At 37.9% G+C, this 21,041-nt stretch overlaps 1 protein-coding gene across 1 annotated transcript in view; it reads left to right on the top strand.

Annotated features, from left to right (window-relative positions):
• LOC135462431 (disintegrin and metalloproteinase domain-containing protein 10-like) overlaps positions 1 to 14,368 on the top strand; it is a 46,323-nt gene extending 31,955 nt beyond the window's left edge. The window contains 5 exon segments of the mRNA XM_064739657.1: positions 148 to 256; positions 2,706 to 2,837; positions 4,379 to 4,518; positions 6,381 to 6,572; positions 7,485 to 14,368. Of these exon segments, the coding sequence (XP_064595727.1) occupies positions 148 to 256; positions 2,706 to 2,837; positions 4,379 to 4,518; positions 6,381 to 6,572; positions 7,485 to 7,628 (717 nt within the window). The 3' untranslated portion in view covers positions 7,629 to 14,368.
• The last annotated feature ends 6,673 nt before the right edge of the window (positions 14,369 to 21,041 follow it).

Here is a 21,041-nt window from a genome sequence, read left to right as displayed (position 1 = left end):
CCCCTGCTTGGTTTCCTCAAACCATAATGCTGGCCGCCGTCGTATAAGTAAAATATTATTGAGGACTGCGTAAAACACCAATTAAATAAATAAGTATTAACATGACTTAAAATAATGAAGTCGTATTGGTTATTTTTCTTGTCATAGGTGTGTCAGGGGTCGGTGTGTAAGCGTATCAAATGGGAAGAGTGTTTCATTTCCTCCTCTACAGACGATGTCAACTATCGAGAAAAACAGTGCTACTTGGCCTGCTACGGTAAGTCACCATCAAAGGATTTTTATTTTTATTTCGTAATATGGAGTATAAGATGTGGCCTTACATACAAAAGTACAACTCAGCAGTTAGTCCGGGTATGTTAAGTAACCTGTTGTGGTGACAGCTGTCAAAACGATCTAGGTTGAGGAGGAGATACCGAATTATGGGTGCTAAGCTGGTCCCAATGTTCATCAGTGACATCAGTTTTTAGAATTCCCAAGCATTGATAGAAAATATGCATAAAATACACGTAGCTCACCATGATGACATTGTAGTAAAGATTATTTACTGAAGAAACATCGTAACATGATTGACGTTGCACTACAATCCTGACAGTCCCTTTAGGCATAATTGTAACAGTGGTTTAAAGTCTTGTTTCACATTCATGACTCTAGCGCCACCTCCCAGGATTATAAAATATCTCGTCTCTTCTTTGTTTCACAGCTTTTATGGTGATGCTGTAATTTAATAAATATTTGAAAAAGATATTTTCAAAATTATTGTTTGGGGACCACATTTAATGTGATTTTCAAATGTTTTGGCTATTTTAACTCATTTGAAAAGCATTTGTTTCCTGTTTGTTCTGAAGTTTGATAGGTCAGTCTCATGTCAAGAGACAAATGTTTCTAGGTTCTAACATGACCTCTCCACAGTACGGCCAAGATACTGCCAGTTAATTAACCCCTAATCACCCATTCTTTCAGTCATTCATTCATTGTCATTCTTTCATTCATCCATTCAAACTAGTTGTAGCTCTGACTCGCTGTGACTGTCAAGCCCATTCATTCAGTCATTCATTCATTCACTCATTCACTCATTCATTCATTCATTCAAACTAGTTGTAGCTCTGACTCGCTGTCACTGTCAAGCCCATTCATTCAGTCATTCACTCATTCATTCAAATTAGTTGTAGCTCTGACTCGCTGTCACTGTCAAGCCCATTCATTCATTCACTCATTCGTTCATTCATTCAAACTAGTTGTAGCTCACACTCGCTGTCACTGTCAAGCCCATTCATTCATTCGTTCATCCATTCAAACTAGTTGTAGCTCTGACTCGCTGTCACTGTCAAGCCCATTCATTCATTCATTCATTCATTCATTCATTCATTCATTCATTCATCCATTCAAACTAGTTGTAACTCTGACTCGCTCTGACTGTCAAGCCCATTCATTCAGTCATTCATTCATTCATTCATTCACTCATTCGTTCATTCATTCAAACTAGTTGTAGCTCTGACTCGCTGTCACTGTCAAGCCCATTCATTCATTCATTCATTCATTCATCCATTCAAACTAGTTGTAACTCTGACTCGCTCTGACTGTCAAGCCCATTCATTCATTCATTCATTCATTCATTCATTCATTCATTCATTCACTCATTCGTTCATTCATTCAAACTAGTTGTAGCTCTGACTCGCTGTCACTGTCAAGCCCATTCATTCATTCATTCATTCATTCAGACAAACTAGTTGTAGCTCTGACTCGCTGTGACTGTCAAGCCCATTCATTCATTTAGTTAAACAAGCTGGCTGTAGCTCTGACTCACTCTGACTGTCAAGCCCATTCATTCAGTCATTCATTCATTCAGTTAAACAAACTGGTTGTAGCTCTGACTCACTCTGACTGTCAAGCCCATTCATTCAGTCATTCATTCATTCAGTTAAACAAAATGGTTGTAGCTCGGACTCACTCTGACTGTCAAGCCCATTCATTCAGTCATTCATTCATTCAGTTAAACAAACTGGTTGTAGCTCGGACTCACTCTGACTGTCAAGCCCATTCATTCAGTCATTCATTCATTCAGTTAAACAAACTGGTTGTAGCTCTGACTCACTCTGACTGTCAAGCCCATTCATTCAGTCATTCATTCAGTTAAACAAACTGGTTGTAGCTGGGACTCACTCTGACTGTCAAGCCCATTCATTCAGTCATTCATTCAGTTAAACAAACTGGTTGTAGCTGGGACTCACTCTGACTGTCAAGCCCATTTTCACCGTTCAGTTTATATGATCTAAAGCCATGTGGTGAGGAGACAGCCTTGCTCCTTTGTGATAAGCTGTAGCTTATTACGTGTGTATGGTTTCAGTAGCAGTTCAGCTTATTTCGTCTCCAGAACTGCGTCTCATAGTACGCTTTGTAGTAGCGATGCATTGAACGAAATGCTATGATCCGATTCACATGGTGTGAATTTGTAATTCGTGTGAATTTGTGTGAATTTGTAATTCGTGTGAATTTGTGTGAATTTGTAATTGCATGGAGCATCCCTTTAATTTCCTGTTTTTTTTGTTTTGTCCAGTTTTCGTTTAACTTTTTGAACTCAACAAGTCAATACGGTAAAGGTTGGTGGTTTACTAAAGTCCCATAAATGTCTTAAGGGTGGCAGTAGACAAGTTTATATCAAGGTACATGCGTGATTGTTTTGTTTTTTCTTTGTCATTCATCTGCAGACAATGCCACACGTCAGTGTGTCAGTTCCAACGCCCCTGAGGTCAAGGATTCAGTGGCGCTTAAGGATTTCCGAGAACTTCTCATGAACATCAGTGCTGAGAACAAAGTAGAGGCCATCAAGCTACCAGCAGGTGAGTTTCTTTGAAATGTAATATATGCTGCAATACTAGTCATGAAATCAAGCTGGATGTATTTTTCCAGGAGCTGGATGTATTTTTCCAGGAGCTGGATGTATTTTTTCAGATGCTGGATGTATTTTTTCAGATGCTGGAAAATTAATCACAGAACCCAGTTTTTCTTTCAGATTTTTTATTTTTTATAACCCTAATTCTCAACCTTTTCGCATATGAAAGAGCAACTTTGAGTGCAATATATGCACATTTTTAATTTGATTTTGGGGACAAAACTACATTGATTTAATTGACCAGTATCAGGGCTTCACCAAAAGTATAATTTTATGAGTCAACACAGAATAAAACCTTCATAATTTGCTTGAATGAACACCTTGCAAAAACATGCGAAAAGGTTGAAGTAATTACAGCAGGCATTCAACACAAAACATTGAAACTCACCAGTGTGAAGGTTCGGAGCCACAATCCAGAAAGTGACTTTTCTCTATGATGTTACTAGATGGCATAGTGGGATCATTTTGCCTATTTTAATGTGGGAATAGATCATACGTACTAAGCGTGACTATATGAATTCTCTAAATTGTATTATAAAGTATACGTTTGTTGAATGTTAAATGTTGCAAAAAATAATGACATCCTATCGCTGGCTTTCTGAACACAAACACTGCAGTGTTAAAAGATAGACAGACAGCCCACTAGATCTGTAACATCGGGATATCATTTTGCACTGGGATGTCGCTCAGGCGTTTTTATGATTTATTCACTGATTTATTTGAGTGGTGTTTTACGCCATACTCAAGAATATTTCACTTATACGTCGGAGGCCAGCATTATGGTGGGTGGAAACCGGGCAGAGCCAGTGGGGAACCCACGACCGTCAGCAGGTTACTGGCAGACCTTCCCACGTATAGCGGGAGAGGAAGCCAGCTTGAGCTGGACTTGAACTCACAGCGATGTTTTTATGAAGTACGTGCATATTCATCTCTATAAAAACATCGTCAATTCAAAAGTGACATCTCTGCCAGATTACTTTCCATTTTCTAGTGACATTTTCAATAAAATGAAGTAAGAACGGTTTAAGTATGAAAGGGTGATGAAAGTATAAGGTGAAGTTGTAAGACAAAAAAAACAATGACTTAAAGTTTCAACCTTGACTTTGTCGCCTGAGAATTCTGGTGATGATATCATCGTGGAAAAATCAGCTCCAAATCAAAGTAAATTTTACATTCTTCACAATTTCTGTAATTCTTATCGGTCATTTGTTTAACACCTTCAGATATTGACCAATTTTGTGTGCGTGTTTATTTTCATCAAGTTCGGAAATCAGATTGATTTTTGCACAAGTTTCATCATACATTGTATAATTGATTTATTTATTTGATTTGATTTATTCGAAATGTGCAAGAATACACTTACGTAATAGTCACCGGCATTATGGTGGGAGGAAACAAGGCAAAGCCTGGGGGGAAACCCACAGCCATCAGCAGGTACATTGCTATATTGTATAAATTCTCATAATTTGCTTGTTTTTTTTTTTGTAGGGTCTCCGTGCAATAACTTTGAGGGTTATTGCGACGTGTTCCACAAATGCCGGGGGGTGGACGCTGAAGGCCCTCTGGCTAGGCTGAAGAATCTTATCTTCAACCCACAGACCCTGCAGACTGTGAGAGATTGGATTGAGGTGAGGGAATAGGCCCACAATCTCAGTGCTGACAGATTTCGTAAACTTCTGTTTATTTGATGGGTGTTTCATGCAGTACAATACGAAGGTCAAGTATTATGGTGGAAGGAAACCCACGACCATCCGCAGATTGCTGTCACACCTTCACAGCGACCGCATTGGTGAGAGACTCTTGCGCCGGACATTGCGCCGCACTGACACGTTAATCACCTCAGCCACGGAGACCCCAATTTTTTAAAGAAGCAGGAAATATATAATGTAGCACTACACATGTGAAACACACACTTTGGCTAAATCCCTGTGTGAACTATTTTTCTGAAAAAATGAAAAGAAAACAAGTAAAAAACGTTGCTCTTTATCACGAGGGATTTGCTCCTTGGTTGATTCTCTTTGTAGTGTATTGTGTACTTCAATCAATGTTAAACACAGTATTAGTGGTGGTATCTCAAAAAGCACTGTGGGGCCTCCGTGGCTCAGCTGGTTAGCGCGCTAGCGCAGCTTAATCACCCGGGAGTCTCTCACAAATGTGATCGCTGTGAGTTCAAGTCCAGCTCATGCTGGCTTCCTCTCCGGCCATACGTGGGTAGGTCTGCCAGAAACCTGCGGATGGCCGTGGGTTTTCCCAGGGCCAATGAAATAAATAAAATCAAACACCAATCAAATAAATAAATAAATGAAAAAGCACTGCATGTATTGAGCCAAGGTTTTACCTACATGTACAGCACAAAAACATGAGTGGGATGTTCACTCATTGATGTGCCATGAGCATATGGATTATGGTCGATTACCTATACAAAATTCATGACTGAGTGTAGTGTGTGTTAGAATTAATATTATAGAAAACGTTAAAGGAGAAGAAAACTTAAATGGTATAAAAATACCATTGAAAAGAGTATGCATTTCATTGCAGGTGCATGCCATGTACCTCAAGTTGATAAATTATAAATAAAGTCAGCGCCAAAATGCACTGTGGGCTACTCCATTTTGACTAAGGACTAGTCCTGAAGTCTTCTGTGTTAGGAGGAGGATTTCTGTCGGAAACCACCGAAGTGTAGTTCATACGTTTCTGGTAGAACTCTTCTTCCCAGAAGGTAGCTAACAGTGTAGTTCATTTTCCACTTGACGATTGAGAAACCGGAATGTTGGACATAGGTTCCAAGTTTACATGAACAAGCCGGCAGTTTTAAGGACTCTCATAATTTGGCTGAGAGGCAACACACCCCCAGCTTATATTACAGGGTGTTAAAGATGTAGGACACAGTGGACAGCGATTTATGCCAGCTTTGCTGTTTTCAGGCTTTACGTGTATGACGAGGAAAAATCGCAGAATTATGCAGCAGGCACCACCAGATAGAAAAAAGTGTGCTCTTTTCAGCCTCTAGTGTTATTTCTCAAAGTTTTCTTCTCTTGTAAGTGTAGTATCTCAAAAAGTGCTGCATGTGTATAGTAAGCTATACACTTCTATAAAAGCACGTTGACATGATGGGAGGATGTTCTGTACTTGATGCGCTGTGTGCATATGATGTTCCGTAAATTACAATATTCACAACTTACTGTATTGTGTATTAGAATTGATGTTAAAGTAAGTGTTACTTTGGAGATCTCAAAAAGTACGGCATGTATGGAGCTGAGGTTTTGCAAAGGTGTGAGGTGCAAGGACGTAGAGGGGGAGGATGTTTTGTCATCATTGCCCTTTTGGGCATATGGATAACCATAAATTACAAAAATTCACTGGTTGCCCACAGTCAGTCAGGCACTCATTCACTCAGTTGTCATGGTTGTGTTTCAGGTACATTGGTCGGCTGCAGTCAGTCTCACTCACTCACTCACTCACTCACTCAGTTGTCATGATTGTGTTTCAGGTTCATTGGTGGGCTGTACTACTCATGTGTATAGGGCTGGTCATCTTCATGGCTCTCTTTATCAAATTCTGTGCCGTTCATACACCCAGTTCTAACCCCAACAAACCTCCAGCCCGTAAACTCACCCAGACTCTTAACACACTGCGTCGGCACCGTCGTCCACAGCAACCCTATCAGCCAACAAGATCAGCCGTAAGTATGATGGGGATAAGGTTTTGTGTACAATTTGTCTGCCCAGGCATATTGCTGCCTGTTATATGGAAATATTGAAGAGTAGGCCTTGGCCAAGTGGTCAATGTGCTTGACCTTCAGTTTTGAGCTTTCACGAGACATAGGTTTTATTCCATTCTAGATTGTTGTGCTTTTAGTGTTCTAATAACCTTAGTGGCAATGCAGGCTCAGCAGTATTCTCTTACACAAAAAATGTGGAGATGTCAGGACCCTGGATCACAATGTGTTCTTCAGACCACTTTAAAATTGTTATTTCTTACGTAACAAGGTCAAAATATTGCTCGACAACGTAAATTCTGGTAAGTTATTGTAAAACAAGTTTCAGGTAAAATAATGGAAAGTAACCTACGAAGTTTAATGATTGAAATTTTAAATCTAACATTGCTTCGTGATCCTGGGGCCAAAAGGTCAAAGAGGTCAAGATATGGGAATGGCCGCCAAAATTTGATGACACCGTCAATGGCAGACCAAACCAAGCGGGAAAGATGTGGAGCTGACAAGAAGAAGATTGCTTCGAAGATGGTGGTTTATTTGGAACACAACAATTTTGTTGTAATCAGCTCCTCATCTTCACCTCACTTAGACGAATGAGTAAACAGTCTTGATATGAGGAGTGTTGCCTGCCTAAAATAAGCTGGCCCCAGCAGTGTTTAGTTCTTTTCTATACATCACTGTTTCTGTATACATACAATTATGTTCCCAGGAAAAAGAGGTAGTTCATATTCAATACAGCACAATACAGGGAATTCCTCCACGCAGCATTATTTAGGCTTACGTGGCGGGAAATATCTTTGCGATTTCATCCATTACTGTTGGATTCATCTCAGTTTATCTTATCCCGAGATGTCTTTCTATTTTCGTTTTAAATCTTAGGGTCCTCCACCCCCGTATGAATACCCTGGGCACCCGGCTGGCGGGCCCCCTCATGGACGAGGACAACGACAGGCGCAAGGCGGAAAACCCACACGTGCAAAAGGTCAAAGAGGTCAAGATATGGAAATGGCCGCCAAAATTTGATGACACCTTCAATGGCAGACCAAACCAAAACCATATATATATATATTTTTTTTTTTTTTGTTGTCTTCATGAATTGTCTCAATTGCGCAAAGCCATAATTATTCATTAATTCAAATGTCTCAAATGATCCTTCTCTTCTCTGCTCACCAACCGAAGCTTCCATTGTCTCAATTAATTCCCCTCCCCAACCCTCCAACCCCCTAACCCATATCATTTATTTTTTCAATGATCTCTCATTTCTTCAGTGATTTCAGTAATGATACTGCTGATTTCTATAACAACACAGTTGCTGAAAAGATATTCTGGTATTATTAGTGTCGTAGATAAAGGGCGCTCGTCTTTTGTAAATTCGTAAGATTTGTATCACTTTATAGAGGGCTGGGAAATCCCACTGAAAGAAAAACTTTTTCCAAACCACGTTGTTGGAGACAGATATGATTAGCCTCCCGTAATGACTGTCATGTTCTCATGGTTGAGCACATCCCCAGAAGCTGACCTGTACAATGTGTTTTAATCTTAATTTTCTCAAAGTTAACAGGACCTTTATTCTTAATGGTGATTTCAATTTTTGCATCTCTGTGAAATTTTTTAGTACCCTAATTCTTCAACCATTTTTGCACACATGCATGAAAGAACAACTTTCACCTCTGTTTTTTTGTACATTTTTAATCTGAATTTGGAGACAAAACTATATTAGTTGGATTGGCCAATTTCAGGGCTTCGCTAAAAGTATGATTTTATCAGCATGCGCAGATTCGTAATATGCTTGAATAAACACCTTGCAAAGATGCGAAGAATTATGGCATCCTTTATATGTAGAAAAACACATCAATGGCTCATCTGGGTGTGAGGGCCACAAAGGTCAAGGTCATGTACAAGTACGAAGTGCATTTTAACCATTTATTTTGATACGCTGCATACCAGGATTGGTTTTTTGGAAACTCATCTCCAAAGTGAAAAGATGATTTACAGGAGGTTGTGGTGCATTAGTGGGTGTCTGGAATGACCAAGATGTAAATGTTTTCTTTGTCCTTTCTTTTCATCGGTATATATATGATATAATAGATACTAGCCCCAGTTTAGCATTTTTTGGGGTTGAAAGGGGTAGGGGGTTGTGTTGGTTGGGGAAGAGATAAGAATTGGGAATAGGTGAGTCGGGTATTGGAAGGGTAATACAATATCTTGGACTCATTTTTGTAATTTAGCTTTATGTCCCTGATATGGGCTGTTATCCTGTTGTTACCGGTCAAGAGGACAATGTTCCACACAGGTCTGTCTGATAGTGACTTACCTCCCCTTACACCAAGTGTTCCCCCGAGTGTTCATTAAGCTTATGTTTTTTAGCGATATACAGGTGGAAGGATGTCTGAATGTAAATAGTATTATAAAGGTTTATACATATGTTTAATTGATCATCTCTGTGTGTTTACCTGTACTTTTTAGGGTTTTTACTACTTTTTTTTTTGATCGAAACAGCATTTTTTTTATATTGATTCATGACCAAAGTTGGATATATGGTGACATTAAATTATACACGGTTTAGCATATATACAGCTTAACATATGTACACTGAAATACCAAATATATAAATAAATAAGATATTGTAAGTACAAGTATGTCTAACCTGAAAGGCGAGATACAAGTCTATACCTGTACACCTAGTCTCCCATATAGGGATCACCTCAAAATTACGAAAGGTTGAGGGCTCTATCCTGCCTTGCAAAGGGAATTTGTGGAATCCCCCTGCTCTCGCTCTTCGAGGAGCATTTCTCACAGTAAGTATGGAAGGAACTCGTGTGGCCAATAGGCCAGTTTTAATACATCCGTTGAAAACTAATTATCTTGCACCAGTATGGCGGCAGAAGCCTGACTACAGGGTGTGGTATACCTGCGGGCTCACCAAATTGAGAACTACCCTCATTATATATGTGAAAAATTCCAAACAACAATGAAATAAATGTGTAACGGCAGCGAGCAGCCTTGTAATAGCTCTGTATTCATCACTTTGTGGTATATCAGGATATTAAACATTGATTTGATCGTTTCATAAACCTTGTGGTGTGCTGTAAGATACTTGGTACCGTGCTGTTTTCTCCACGTTGGTATTTCATGATTTCATGATGGTAATTTCATTTGGTTGCTTTTAAGCTGTGTTTGGTAGAGTAATAATATTCCTTCGTGTAACATGACACGAATCGTCGCCAACTGTTGCCAGACAGAAAACCTTGGTGGAGAAATTCACCACATTTTGAATTTGACCACAGTATTCATTTCTTAAACCCTTCCAGCATGTTTACCCATTTATAGTATTATAATGTTGTAATACATATAGTTTAATATGGTTGCATGCAATCTTCAACTTCACGCCCAGAAAGTGAAAGCTTAAATATGAAAGTGAAAGTTTTGAAACTGAAAAGTGACAACTTTAAGATTGAAAAGGAAGGCTTTATCGTAAAGAGGGTTAATGTGAAAGTATTAAAATGAAAATGAAAAATCTTATATTGAAGGTAACCTCATGGAAGCTAGAATACTGGCTTTCTGTCCTGTCGTTCGTAGATCTAACATCAACTGGCGCTTGCTCGTGAGGGGCTCTGCGAGGTTTCATCCCACCATAATGTTGACCGCTGTCATATATGTGAATTATTCTTAAATATGACGTAAAACACCAATCAGATAAATAAATAAATTTAATCTCCAGGTCTTCCTTATGGTGATGAGAAATGCACCCGCATGCGTGTGGAACTATTGGCGTGTTTGTTTTTTAATGTACAGTGTCGGTTTCTGGTAAAACTGTTGGCAGAATTTAACAGGGTTTTTATATTGACCGAAATAAACAAGCTCAGAACGGATGTTCGCAACCCAATGGATATAGAAACGACCATGTACAAGCCAAACACATGTAATGCACATATGTACATGTTTTAGATTGCATTGTATGCCGTGATATATGGTGGTTTTGAAGCTACGTTATCAACTGGACTTGTCTATGCCATCAGTACAAGATTTATGTATAACTGCGTGTGTTATTAACAAGAAGTACACAAGAGTGTACACATCCTGGTTTGTTAGTGTACATTTTGTGTAGATTTTTTAAACATCACGAGGGTTTCTCTCCTCATGTGCGCATCAACGTATTGTACATACATTGGACATTTATTCGAAACAAGAAGTACTCAACAGGGTGCGGTTTGTTTGTTTTGTGTATCTATCTTTGTTAGTGTACGTTTCGTTTACATGTGTAAACATTAAATAAAGGCGTCTGTCTTGTATAGGAAGAAGGCGCATTTGTAGGATGATTGATGTCCCAAATCATTGGCAGTCCAAGATCAATTGTAAACACTAAAACATAAAAACGTCATCATTTTATGTCAAATCCTTTCTTTTTTTTCTGTTTTGATTTGATCCTATTCAAAGTCTTAATACAGTGAATTAACGACCGTTTGTAACATTTTCCACTGTGCACTGCAGCAAGGACCTCACAAAGATTTTAATGTTTTTTTTTTTATCGCTTTTTGACATTGCTTATGTGTCCGAAGCATATTCGTTTTGGTCTAACATACTGTTGATATGTTCGTGATGATCTTACATCGATTCGACATTTGCTCTTTATAGGTCATGGAAATATCCACTGTTCAGTGTGATATTTATCCCGAAAGATGTCAACATGTCTCCTGGCATTGCTTTAATGATATCGCCCTTGTCGAAAGATTGCCCATAACGGTCTACCATATAATATGAGGGTTTCGAGTTCTAACTCTTTAATCGATGAGGGTAGAAAAAGTCCAACTGTATCATATGACGTGTCGAAAATGTTATAGGCAACTATTTTTGATCACATTCACTATAAGATAGGCGTCTGAAAAAAATGTCATAAAAAGTAATTTAGAAGAGACGAATGGTGGAGAAAACTGAGAATCTGAACGTATCTCTTTAATGGAAAGAGGTGTCGTTTGTACCTCTGGAAAAGGGTGAGACAGGTGATCGGTACATTAACGTCAGTAAACGTGGTCTAGCATTTTTCACTTGTCACAGTGGAACGGTTCTTACCTTTGACGACAAAAGAGTTCCAACTCGAAACCCCTCTACTGTGATGACCTGTTAACATCATCATTGTCCCTCCACATAAAAAAAAATATATATATATATTTCCTCGTGATCTGTCTTCGGAAGAACTTCAACAACTTCCACGACGAACACAAGGATAAAAGGTTATAATTTCGTTAGCTTTTCCCAGAACAATCCACCTGTCCATTAAAACGTTAAGGACCGATTCCTAGGCCTATTTCGACTTCCATGAAACTATGAAGTTTCATTTAAACACAAAAATTTTGGCTCCATGACTTCTAAAACTGCTCCAAACTGCTAAAGGGTGTTGTTTACGGTAAATTCGTCACAATTTAAACACTATTGGACCATAAACTATATACATAAACACTTATGTTTTAAATTTTACATTCAAGTCCCAAATGGCATTGTGGAATCCGATTCCAGTTACCCTTTTACCTTGTCCAGTTGTACACGCTCTGTGCTTAAATCTACCTGGTTAATAATCGGATTATTCTTTCCCTTGATGATATATCGTGGGTAAGTATACTATAAGTTGAACGTGTTCGTGGTATATGTGAATGGCTTCTTCTAATGTACAGGTAGTTAAATGTTATGTTAAGGTGTGCATGTCTTGTTTTGTTGGTGATATACGTTATTGAGTCGCACTATAATATCTGATTATACAAAATATGTACATTAGTCATTTTTACCCTTTGCCTCCCAACCTATCCAGTTTTATCGACACTGAAATATTTCAGGGGGACATTGAAGGATTCGGCTCTTGATGTTGATCACTGAACAGAAAACACCGTCTAGTTCAAAACACACAATTAAAAACAACATTGTCTGCTTTAAACTTGAGTATTACAACCTATGTTTATTAAACATTTGCAGCATTCAGACATTATGTTGACTTTCTCAACCGGCGTAGCAGGTTGTCGTAACATGTCTTTTCCAAAACTAATGGAGTACTTTTGTCGTGTGCATTGGTGACACTGTCCATGTTGGACTGGCCATTGTTTTTAAATATACAACACATACAACCCAAACATGGCGTATCAGTCACGTAAGGCGAAATCATGCTTTAGAGTCGAGGTTCCAGATTATCGGATAGACTTGTGTTCACGTGTCAGTCACATCGCTTTAAATTAGATTCACGTTGAGAGGCGGAATTTCGCATAATATGAACTATATCGCTCGAACATGCTCTCTTGACAAAAGTATAAATGAACAATGTAAGCTTTTGGGCTTAGGCTTAAATAGTATTCTTTTTCACGTGCAATGATCTCTCAGGTCAAAGATGATTTGACCAGTGTTCTTCTACAATGCTTTAGTAATACACTAAAAAAAACGTAATCTGTTAATTGTGACAAAAAGTATGTTGTCGAATGATGCTACCATGTATTCTGATATTGCAACAGATTATTCTGTTAAATATAACAAACATATTCCAAGGGGACCTTGACGTCATTTTATTGACGTCAATGTTCCTTTCCCAGCTCATCATGATGACGTCACACATTTAAGACAGTACGACGTGACAAAAGAAACTTTCAGTTAAACTTAACAGATTAATGCTTTGAGTATACGGTACCAGTTTGCCGGCTATGGCGAAGGCAGGGGTGAACAACAGACTCAGCAGCTTCTCTTAGTTTTATTACTTTGGGCGAGGAGAGGTTAAACGCGAGAAATAACGTTACGCTTACCTCTTATGTCCACATTTTCACATCGTATCCAATTCTTGGTTTGCTCTATAGTGTATATTTTAGCGGGGCATCCTCTGTTCATTGGCGATGTAATGGACGTGTTACATAACGCTCACAGCGCGTAGGTTTGAATATTACCGCATGTGTGTGCCACATTTCTGCATAGGTTTGAATATTACCACCTGTGTCTGCCACATTTCTGCATAGGTTTGAATATTACCGCATGTGTCTGCCACATTTCTGCATAGGTTTGAACATTACCGCCTGTGTCTGCCACATTTCTGCATAGGTTTGAACATTACCGCCTGTGTCTGTCACACATCTGACTATAAATCTGCTACACTCGTTAAATAATCGTTAAATGAATTCGATGTTGCAAGTCGTTACATACAGTATGTATGTAACGATTTGCAACATCGAATTCATTGTCTATTTTTATTATTATCGAATTCAGTTTCTATATATTGTACCTTTGTATAACTCGACGTGGCTTGTAATATATTTAAGATTTTACTATACGTTTCCCTTGTGTATGTGTCTAACAGATTTTCCAGAACTATTTTCATATCTCTTCAGACTACTGTATGTATAAACGTATTATGTATGTATAAATGAAATAAAGTCGAGAATATTGTTCTACACGTACTTGTATTTCTGTGCCGTTCAACTTTGTTTTTTTCCAATCGCTACATTTCGAAATATTTAGGCCTATCGTAAAATTCTGGGGGGCAAAAGTGCCAGATGTAATGTAAAATTGCCAGCAAGTTAATGTAGAAAAGTACAGTAAATTACTTACACCTTTACTGCCAGTATTTTACTGTAATAATTACTCTAAATTACACAAGTCAAAACTAAAAGTGGTACCGCTATCTGTCAACCATGCCAGCCCAAAATGCGAGGGCCCTGGGCCGCCTAGGGCCTGGAAGCTGTGGGAAGCCAGACGGCTGGAGATGCCAGGAAGTCGCTTTAGGGGATTTTATTCTTCACATAGATCCATTGTAGTTTTATGTGCTTAACAGTCTACAGTACACTCGTATGTGTGGGTCTTTATTTCGTTGGCCGCCATTAAACATGTTTCACTTTACTTTTGATTTATTTTATTTGTTGTGTTTTTTTTCCTTTTTTTGTACGTTTATTTTTATTTATTTATTTATTTATTTTTTAAAAATGATACGGCCATGGCCGTACTGCTTCCGACGACACTGTCTGCTGTAACATCTTTATAGGTTATTGGATTGTATGGTCCTGTATGGCCTAGGACGAGCCCTTACAGGATTATACAATCCAATAACCTATTTATTATACACACACGTGTCAAAAACGTAAGTAAATAAACTCGAACAGTAAACAAATTTGGTAAAACCGTGCTAATTATTTCATATCGCGTAACAATAGCGGATAGGCAGTTGCGCATGAATATGGAATACTGAATGGAGCACTTTCATTGGATGACAGGAAACTGGGTCAGGCGCACGTGGCCGAATCGGTATTTTACAAACAGAAGTGTAAAGAAAAAGAAAGCAGACGTTTCAGTGAAAATCAAAAGTGCAGTTATTGAAAACTGCTTCACCGAACAGGCTAGTGTAATCTTTACAGGATGAAAGAGAAGTAGAGTTTGCTGACAAAGTTAGCTGATTATCCTTAGGATTCTGTGCGGAAGTTGATGATATTGGAGTCGTGAAAACGGACAAACATCTTGTTGTGTCAAAAAGTAGCCCATACGTGTGATGTCACAGTTACAACTGTCCAATATGTTAAAAGTATTGGACAATTGTGTTTACTACATAGTATAGTAGGCTCTGGACACTTAGGTGTATAATAAACGGTAAGTTACCGTCGCCATTGCTGCCAATATCTCACTGCAAAACATACATTATATCAGTACTGTGAAGAATTATTCTACAGAACTGACCTTCGCCAACAGTGTGGCTGTGATCTGCACCATATATGCTTCATTCTGCTGTAGTAGATGCCATAAATTTAATTTATTTATTGCTAACGTTATTAAAATATGTACCAGAGGCGATTAGCGTGCTATATCAGCGCAATGACCCAGAAGCCTCGCAATGCGGTCGCTGTGAGTTGAAGACCAGCCTCCCTCTCTGGTCGTACGTGGGTAAGTCTGCCATCAAACTGCGGATGGTCATGGGTTTCTTCCGGGCTTTGCCCGTTTTCCTACCACTATAATGCTGCCCACCGTCGTAATGTTAGTGAAATATTGCTGAGTACAGCAAATAGATTACGACCTTGAAGAGGGAATCTGTGTTTGGCTGTTCTGGCTGTTCATGGTGATTCGGTGGCGAGCTGTCGACTGCGCTCGTGTAGGCCTATAAACAGTCTAACTTAACGCTAATTTTTAAAAAAATGGTTTCATTTACCTAAGAAATATGTTGAAAAACTCATATTAAAAATCCAACAAAATTAAATTAGTGTAATTGAGTCCAAAATGGCCACCAATGAGGCGACATTCTTAAATGTTGAGAATCATTAAAAGGCAAAGAACACACGTCAAGTGTTCAAACATACCACACAAACATAATATAAACACACTCCAAGTGTTCATATATACCACACAAACATAATATAAACATACTCCAAGTGTTCAAATATACCACACAAACATAATATAAACACATCTCAAGTGTTCATATATACCACACAAACATGATATAAACACACTCCAAGTGTTCATATATACCACACAAACATAATATAAACATACTTCAAGTGTTCATATATACCACACAAACATAATATAAACACATCTCAAGTGTTCATATATACCACACAAACATGATATAAACACACTTCAAGTGTTCATATATGCCACACAAACATAATATAAACACACTTCAAGTGTTCATATATGCCACACAAACATAATATAAACACACTTCAAGTGTTCATATATACCACACAAACATAATATAAACATACTTCAAGTGTTCATATATACCACACAAACATAATATAAACATACTTCAAGTGTTCATATATACCACACAAACATAATATAAACACACTTCAAGTGTTCAAACATACCACACAAACATAACATAAACACACTCCAAGTGTTCAAACATACCACACAAACATAATATAAACACACTCCAAGTGTTCAAATATACCACACAAACATAACATAAACACAATCCAAGTGTTCAAATATACCACACAAACATAATATAAACACACTTCAAGTGTTCAAATATACCACACAAACATAACATAAACACACTCCAAGTGTTCAAATATACCACACAAACATAATATAAACACACTCCAAGTGTTCAAATATACCACACAAACATAACATAAACACACTCCAAGTGTTCAAATATACCACACAAACATAATATAAACACACTTCAAGTGTTCAAATATACCACACAAACATAACATAAACACACTCCAAGTGTTCAAATTTACCACACAAACACAATATAAACACACTTCAAGTGTTCAAACATACCACACAAACATAACATAAACACACTCCAAGTGTTCAAATATACCACACAAACACAATATAAACACACTCCAAGTGTTCAAATATACCACACAAACATAACATAAACACACTCCAAGTGTTCAAATATACCACACAAACATAATATAAACACACTTCAAGTGTTCAAATATACCACACAAACATAACATAAACACACTCCAAGTGTTCAAATATACCACACAAACACAATATAAACACACTTCAAGTGTTCAAATATACCACACAAACACAATATAAACACACTCCAAGTGTTCAAATATACCACACAAACACAATATAAACACACTTCAAGTGTTCAAACATACCACACAAACATAACATAAACACACTCCAAGTGTTCAAATATACCACACAAACATAATATAAACACACTCCAAGTGTTCAAATATACCACACAAATATAATATAAACACACTCCAAGTGTTCAAATATACCACACAAACATAATATAAACACACTTCAAGTGTTCAAATATACCACACAAACATAACATAAACACACTCCAAGTGTTCAAATATACCACACAAACACAATATAAACACACTTCAAGTGTTCAAACATACCACACAAACATAACATAAACACACTCCAAGTGTTCAAATATACCACACAAACACAATATAAACACACTCCAAGTGTTCAAATATACCACACAAACATAACATAAACACACTCCAAGTGTTCAAATATACCACACAAACATAACATAAACAAACTCCAAGTGTTCAAATATACCACACAAACATAATATAAACACAATCCAAGTGTTCAAATATACCACACAAACAGAATATAAACACACTTCAAGTGTTCAAATATACCACACAAACACAATATAAACACACCCCAAGTGTTCAAATATACCACACAAACACAATATAAACACACTTCAAGTGTTCAAATATACCACACAAACACAATATAAACACACTCCAAGTGTTCAAATATACCACACAAACACAATATAAACACACTTCAAGTGTTCAAACATACCACACAAACATAACATAAACACACTCCAAGTGTTCAAATATACCACACAAACATAATATAAACACACTTCAAGTGTTCATATATACCACACAAACATAATATTCTATTATTAAAACTCAAATGAGTAACACTTTCATTGGTATTCATCATTAATATTTACGTGTATTACGTTTATCCTGTATTCCTTATTTAATATATCATCATTAAGCGATGCTATGCCTTTGGTTAGAAGGTTCAATTATATTTCCTTTTATATTTGTAGGGTGTCTGATAATGTTTTAATAAATGTGATCTCCACTGGTTAACTAAGTTCAGAATATTGATGTCTTTACTGATTAAAGAAACTTGAATACTATATTTCATCTAAAATTTGATATGTGAAAAGTGCACTTTTCAGTCGAACAGTAAGTTTCTTTGAGTACAAAAAGAAAAAAAGCAAATTCCATGAAAAACCTCCACAAATGGCACTTTAATGAGAATGGATCAGTCAGAAGCAATCAGAATAGCCTCGCTTGAAAAATGCTAATTTTTAGGTAAAATACTGTATATGTTATATAATATGATTAAAGATGAACAGCACGGAGAATAAAACCAGAGCAGTGCATGATGACAGTGTGGTAGGCCTAATTGGCAAATTGACACACGTGACCGGTAAAATACCAGTTGACGTCACTTGTCAATGTACCTCATACAGGGTTTTATTCTAAAAGGTTTTATAAATCCTAAAACGGTAGAAAATTAGGAGCCCCCTAGAAGCAATATTTTGTGAAAAATGCAGCGATGTTAATTGTAATTTACTTGACGTCACTGGTCCAGCTATGCTCATGATGCTGTGTTATCATCATCATCGCATTTAATACACAATAACATTAAAACAAAACAGGGCGGACCAGCCGCCGATCACACACAGCCATTTCTGACTTAAGTCAAAAGTTAAAACCACTGTATAATGCTTAGGTTTTGGAACTGAAAGTTGACATTTGGACATATTTGGCCTAAGATAATATTAATGTGGTGGACAAAATTTTGCTTTCCATGTCTGAAAAATCTTTAAGCTTTAAGATCGTATTTCAAAATTTTAGCTTAAGTCAGAAATGGTTCGTGGAATCGGCCTCAGGCCTCTGGACCTTTAACGCTGATATTTCTCGAAAATATGTTTGTATGAATATGAGATGTTCACATCGTGTCATGATAAATTTCGTCATAATTCACCGCGCAGGCGTTTTTGGGTGACATGACGCCAGTCTGGTTTGGCTGCAGTTTGAGTGAAGGAGGAAAGGAATGATTGCGATTTAGGGGCCTAATGCTTCACTGCGATTTATGGGTGCAATGCTACACTGCGAGTTAGGGGCCTATTGTCATACTGCGATTTAGGGGCCTAATGGTGCATTGCGGTTTAGGTGCCTAATGCTACACTGCGATGTAGGGGCCTAATGGTGCATTGCGATTTAGGGGCCTAATGCTACACTGCGATGTAGGGGCCTAATAGTGCACTGCGATTTAGAGCCTAATGCTACACTGCGATTTAGGAGCCTAATGGTGCACTGCGATTTAGGGGTGGTTCTAAATAAAGGTGTGACGACCCAGGACTGACCCTGGATCTACCGCTCCCGAAGCGGACGCTCTACCAACTGTGCTATCCGGGCCGGTAAAACAGTTCCATGGGCTGTTATAGTTTGACTCGTGAGGGTATATGTGTAAGTATATGTTACATCTGGTAAAGCTTGTTGGCAACCTTTAAAATTAAAATTAAAAAATAATGTTCGCGTCAGGGTACTCTAACGGTAGTTTTACATCAGATCGATGTAGAAGAGTTTATATTTTAGGTCGAACTACAATAGACCCGTCCAGAAGTCAAACGCTTCTGTCTCGTGATGGAGAGTATCTAATGACTTTGATAATGTGCACTTAGCATAGAGCCAAGTAGTGCGTTGTGTGTAATAAAAAGGAATCGAAGGGTAATAGAATTAAACATATATGTAGTGCGTGGACAACAGTATGTTCACATGCTCTGGACCAGCTATAGCCTATTTCTGCATGACACGAAGTCCTGGCAGAATAATATGTGCCTATATTTTCCAGAACTACTTTGTTACAGTCAGCCACAAATGCTGTCCATCATTACATAATTGAGACATTTTTGCTAAAGTACAACCAAATAATCAGTCAAGAAAGAAAGAAAGAAAGAAAATTTCGACCTGTCTTTCAACCAGCTTCTTGCAGTATTGCTGTCAAGGACAGTCTGTCGCGCAATCGTACGGTTTGTCAGAATCGTACAGAATGTCAGTCAAGCATGTCAAGTGAATTAATGAAGGCAGAATCCAAATTCACGCACTATCAAAGAGATAAACTACTGATAACTCTACTGCAAATGCAAATATTAACTTCATAATAAACACCGATGGATTTTTTTGCACTCAGTTAACAGACAGTAAACACAAATAAGGAACAGTTTTATGAAAACAGCAATAACACTTATACGTTCTATCGGCGAGTGAAGATGTACAATAAAGCACTGTAGACACAATAAAACATAAAAACAATGTCCAGACTTATAATTTATTTTATTCGGCAAATAAATCAGTAAACTTTAGAGTGTCTGCCATGACCTAAAGACCCGCCGCAACGATCTTCATAGATCTGTTAGTCACCGTGGATTTGATTGGTCCGCCGGGTGTTAGCGAACATGGTGATTGGCCAGTCAGTTGCGTCCTCATTTGCAATCCACGCGCACCTGGAGTTGCAATCTACGCGCACCTGCAGCATTATGTCTTTTTTTTTTTATCACAGATAAAACTTTAGCACAGTTTACAAAATCCTTCTACCAAGACATGTGACTTGCTTCAAGAAGATATATTATGTGATAATCTCATTTTTGACCTATATATCACTTGCTTCCGTTTGTCACCGGACGGCAGTGTATGGTACGCACGTCTGTACGTCACACGTAAAAAAGCTCATCAGTAACTTGCCAAATGTTAGCGGTTTATCCCATGCAGGAACACCTGTTTTCGCCACCCAAAAAATCGAATGCCGTCGTGTAAGTGTAAACTTTTATTGGTAGAGCATTAAAACTGTAGAATCGGACCTCCGTGTCATAGCGGTTATAACGTGTCTTTGTGCAGCGCAGTGATCTTGGAGCCTCTCACCATTGTG

The sequence above is a fragment of the Liolophura sinensis genome, chromosome 2, assembly GCF_032854445.1.
Source record: "Liolophura sinensis isolate JHLJ2023 chromosome 2, CUHK_Ljap_v2, whole genome shotgun sequence".
Classification (NCBI taxonomy): Eukaryota; Metazoa; Mollusca; class Polyplacophora; order Chitonida; family Chitonidae; genus Liolophura; species Liolophura sinensis.
The sequence above is the reverse complement of the archived record's forward strand: the minus strand, read 5'-3'. Positions and strand labels throughout refer to the sequence as shown.